The sequence below is a fragment of the Sinocyclocheilus rhinocerous genome, unplaced genomic scaffold (genome assembly GCF_001515625.1).
Source record: "Sinocyclocheilus rhinocerous isolate Xijiao unplaced genomic scaffold, SAMN03320098_v1.1 scaffold898, whole genome shotgun sequence".
In the NCBI taxonomy this organism is placed as follows: Eukaryota; Metazoa; Chordata; class Actinopteri; order Cypriniformes; family Cyprinidae; genus Sinocyclocheilus; species Sinocyclocheilus rhinocerous.
Window position 1 is genome coordinate 1,366,903 of NW_015652144.1, and position 3,575 is coordinate 1,370,477.

Sequence of the window (3,575 nt, forward strand, 5' to 3'; positions counted from 1 at the left end):
TGTCATTTCTCCGATCACAAATGTAGACATGGTTTTATGTTTACTCGGCGCGATGCAACGCAACGCGTAAAAAGACAGTATACGTCATTATAATCAGTAATTATGTCCCTACTGGATGCAACAAATGCCTCGTTTGTAATGGGTTTTAATGTTTTTGTGTCGTTGCTCCGGCCGGACACGGCATCAACAGTATGTGAGGGGCGTAACATTTCCGTCTCACGCTTGAGGTATTCGGCCAATCACAACGCATTGGATAGCTGGCCAATCACAGCACACCTCGCTTTTTCAGACCGATGAGTTTTGTAAAAATCGACACGTTTCAAAAAGGCAGGGCATAGAGGAGAAACAATAATGTACAGTATGTGGAAAATAATGTTTTTTTTTACTTTAAACCGCATAAACACATTTCATTACACCAAATACACCAAATATTGTTCTTTTTAGCAGCATCATATGACCCCTTTAATTTTATAGGTCTATAACCCTACTGTATGACAACTATTGACTCATTTAAGTCTATATTTTATTTCTCCAAGGAAACAATGGGAGATTCATCTGAGATTTATTGATACTTAAACTGACACTGAAAGCTGTATGATGTCTCTGAAGCGATGAAAGAACAACATTTGAGCAGTTTTCCTCTAGTTTGGTGATTGAATTCACAATTCAGTGAGCCAGGGATGAAATGACATCACTTTAAATAAATAATGAGCATTAATATTCAGTCGCAGTCAGCAGTCTTGTGATGCAATTTAGCTGAACATGGAAGCACCAGCGAAAATCACACAGACTTCAGGATGAACTCAAATGCATCTTAAAGCGACGATTTTAAACTGTAAAGCGAGGAAGCAGCGTGTTTTGGTCTTGACTCGACTCACCCGTCGTGTTCGTCCCGTGCTGCTCTGGTCTGCGCCGCCCCGTTTACTGTCCATATCAGCGTGAGAGGATGAGGAAGAGGAAGGCGGAGGAAGACCCAGACGCAGGCCTGCAGACCGATGGCTCACCGGAGAGCCGCTGCCGCTCTGAAATACACACAGACGCAACACTATAATCTCATACTCGGTTTTTTTCAACATTCAAAGGACTGTATAGTATGAAACTTCTTCATTCAAATTTTTTAAAAATATTTAAAATATACAAATATTATTAAACAATCTCCTATCTAGAAAAATATTAGAAACCTTTTTATATTTCTATATTATAGAAATATTAGATTAGATTAGATTTAAGTAGATTCAACTTTATTGTCATTGTGCAGATATAGTTGTGATTTTAACACGGGAACTGGTTCAGTGAAAATGTATAACACAATAATAGTAATTACAGCAAAATTGTTATTTTTGCTGGAAAATCAACCCAAAAATGGCTTTGGGAGAACTAATTAAATACTTTACAAATTACAAAAAACTTTTTAAGATTTAGTTCTTTTCTTTTTATTTGCATCTTGACATTAGCATTCACAAAATCTGATTTTTCATAACAAATGAATGATACTGCCTCACATTATGGCTCTGAAATACACACAGACGCAACACTATAATCTCATACTCTCGGTTTTTTTCAACATTCAAAGGACTGTATAGTATGAAACTTCTTCATTCAAATTTTTTTAAAATATTTAAAATATACAAATATTATTAAACATAATCTCCTATCTAGAAAAATATTAGAAACCTTTTTATATTTCTATATTATAGAAATATTAGATTAGATTAGATTTAAGTAGATTCAACTTTATTGTCATTGTGCAGATATAGTTGTGATTTTAACACGGGAACTGGTTCAGTGAAAATGTATAACACAATAATAGTAATTACAGCAAAATTGTTATTTTTGCTGGAAAATCAACCCAAAAATGGCTTTGGGAGAACTAATTAAATACTTTACAAATTACAAAAAACTTTTTAAGATTTAGTTCTTTTCTTTTTATTTGCATCTTGACATTAGCATTCACAAAATCTGATTTTTCATAACAAATGAATGATACTGCCTCACATTATGTAACACTTGCAAAAACATTAAAGCATAACATTACAGCTCTTTGTTAGAGCCATAAATAGCAAACAGGTTTATAATAAATTAAGTTTATAATACATTTCTTGATATTAAGAACGATTATGTATATTAATGCATATTTTAAACCTTTATACTGTATCACACGACTTTAGCCAATTTCATACAAAATGCATACTGTATATGTAGATTTATTTATTTAGTCATTTATTAGACGCTTTTATCCAAAGCGACTTACAAATGAGGACAACAGAAGCAATCAATTGTAGTATTAAAACAACTAAAAACAGATCCAAAACTAAAAGCTAGAACTTTATAAATACTACCTATACACATTTTAAAAATAAAGAGATTAAATTACTCTTAATTAATAAAGATAACCATTAATTTTTTTATTAGAAGGAAGGAAGGGGTTTGGTAATAGAAATTCTTTTGACTGTTGAAATAGTTAAAAATCATATTTAATTTGAAGCTTGATCAAATGCCAATAGTTCCTCAGTCTGATTTTTGTTTTTGAACAAGAGAAATGAAAAGTAAACTATTAGACTGCAAGATTATGGTTCTATGGGTCAAATCCACAAATGCACAGTTCCTATGGAAATTGTGGAGAATGGAAAATGACTTAAACCAGTACAATAAAAGTACAAAAAAACTATACAATAAAAACCATAATAATCAAAAACAACAACAATAAAAAAAATACAACAACAAAAACCTAATTCCATGACAATCTAATGCATGTCATAAATCATTTTTAATTCTAGAAAATGCAATTCTATACAAAAATCCAATTGAACATAAAATCCAATCAGCAGTGCAATCCTTACAGAAAACAAGAGCATGCAAACACATGAATAATCTACTTCTCTACTGGATGGACCAATGAGAAGATGCATATTCACAAAACGCCACAGAACACTGAGGTTTAATACTCACCCTGTTTGGAGCTCCATCTACAGAAATGAAGAGAGACACAGAAGGATTGACTCATTGAGATATGATGATCCTGTTATCTTGAGCATTCACAATATAATATCAAGAATATTCCAGATTAATTTCAGTCTAATGTCTATAGATCAAATCTCAGGCATGCTGTCGCTTAAAGAAAAAAAAAAACTAATTTACAGTAATGTCTATGGGGTTTTTTAATGTACACATGTTGCTATTTGAGCTGTTGAAATAATCATTTTGAGGTAGGACTACTTTTCTAGGTGGAGGAAAATTCAAAGATTTCATTTCTTGTAATTGCTGTGAATGGAGTTTGATCTGTGTCTCCATGTCTGAATACACATGCTTTCCTATGTATAGTACTTCCTTTTAAAGTATGCAAAAAGCAGTCAGGCCTCAAGGGGTAATGGTAATTTTGCATAAATTAATGGCCGTACAAGAAATGCTACCAACATTTGAAATTACTATAGATTAGCGCTGTCAAACGATTAATCGCGATTAATCACATCCAAAAAAAGTTTTTGTTTACATAATATATGCGTGTGTACTGTGTATATTTATTATCTCTATATAAATACACACACATGCATGTACATATTTAAGAAAAATTGTAT

General features: G+C 32.2%; 1 protein-coding gene across 3 annotated transcripts in view; it reads right to left on the reverse strand.

Annotated features, from left to right (window-relative positions):
* The window catches only part of LOC107713694 (transducin-like enhancer protein 1), a 26,599-nt gene that overhangs the window by 6,337 nt on the left and 16,687 nt on the right, over positions 1–3,575 (reverse strand). For all 3 annotated transcript variants that reach the window (XM_016519281.1, XM_016519282.1, XM_016519280.1), the window contains 2 exons: positions 2,950–2,966; positions 879–1,022 (listed from right to left, as the gene is read on the reverse strand). In XM_016519281.1, coding sequence (XP_016374767.1) covers positions 879–1,022; positions 2,950–2,966 — 161 coding nt within the window. The remainder of the gene's footprint in view (positions 1–878; positions 1,023–2,949; positions 2,967–3,575) is intronic.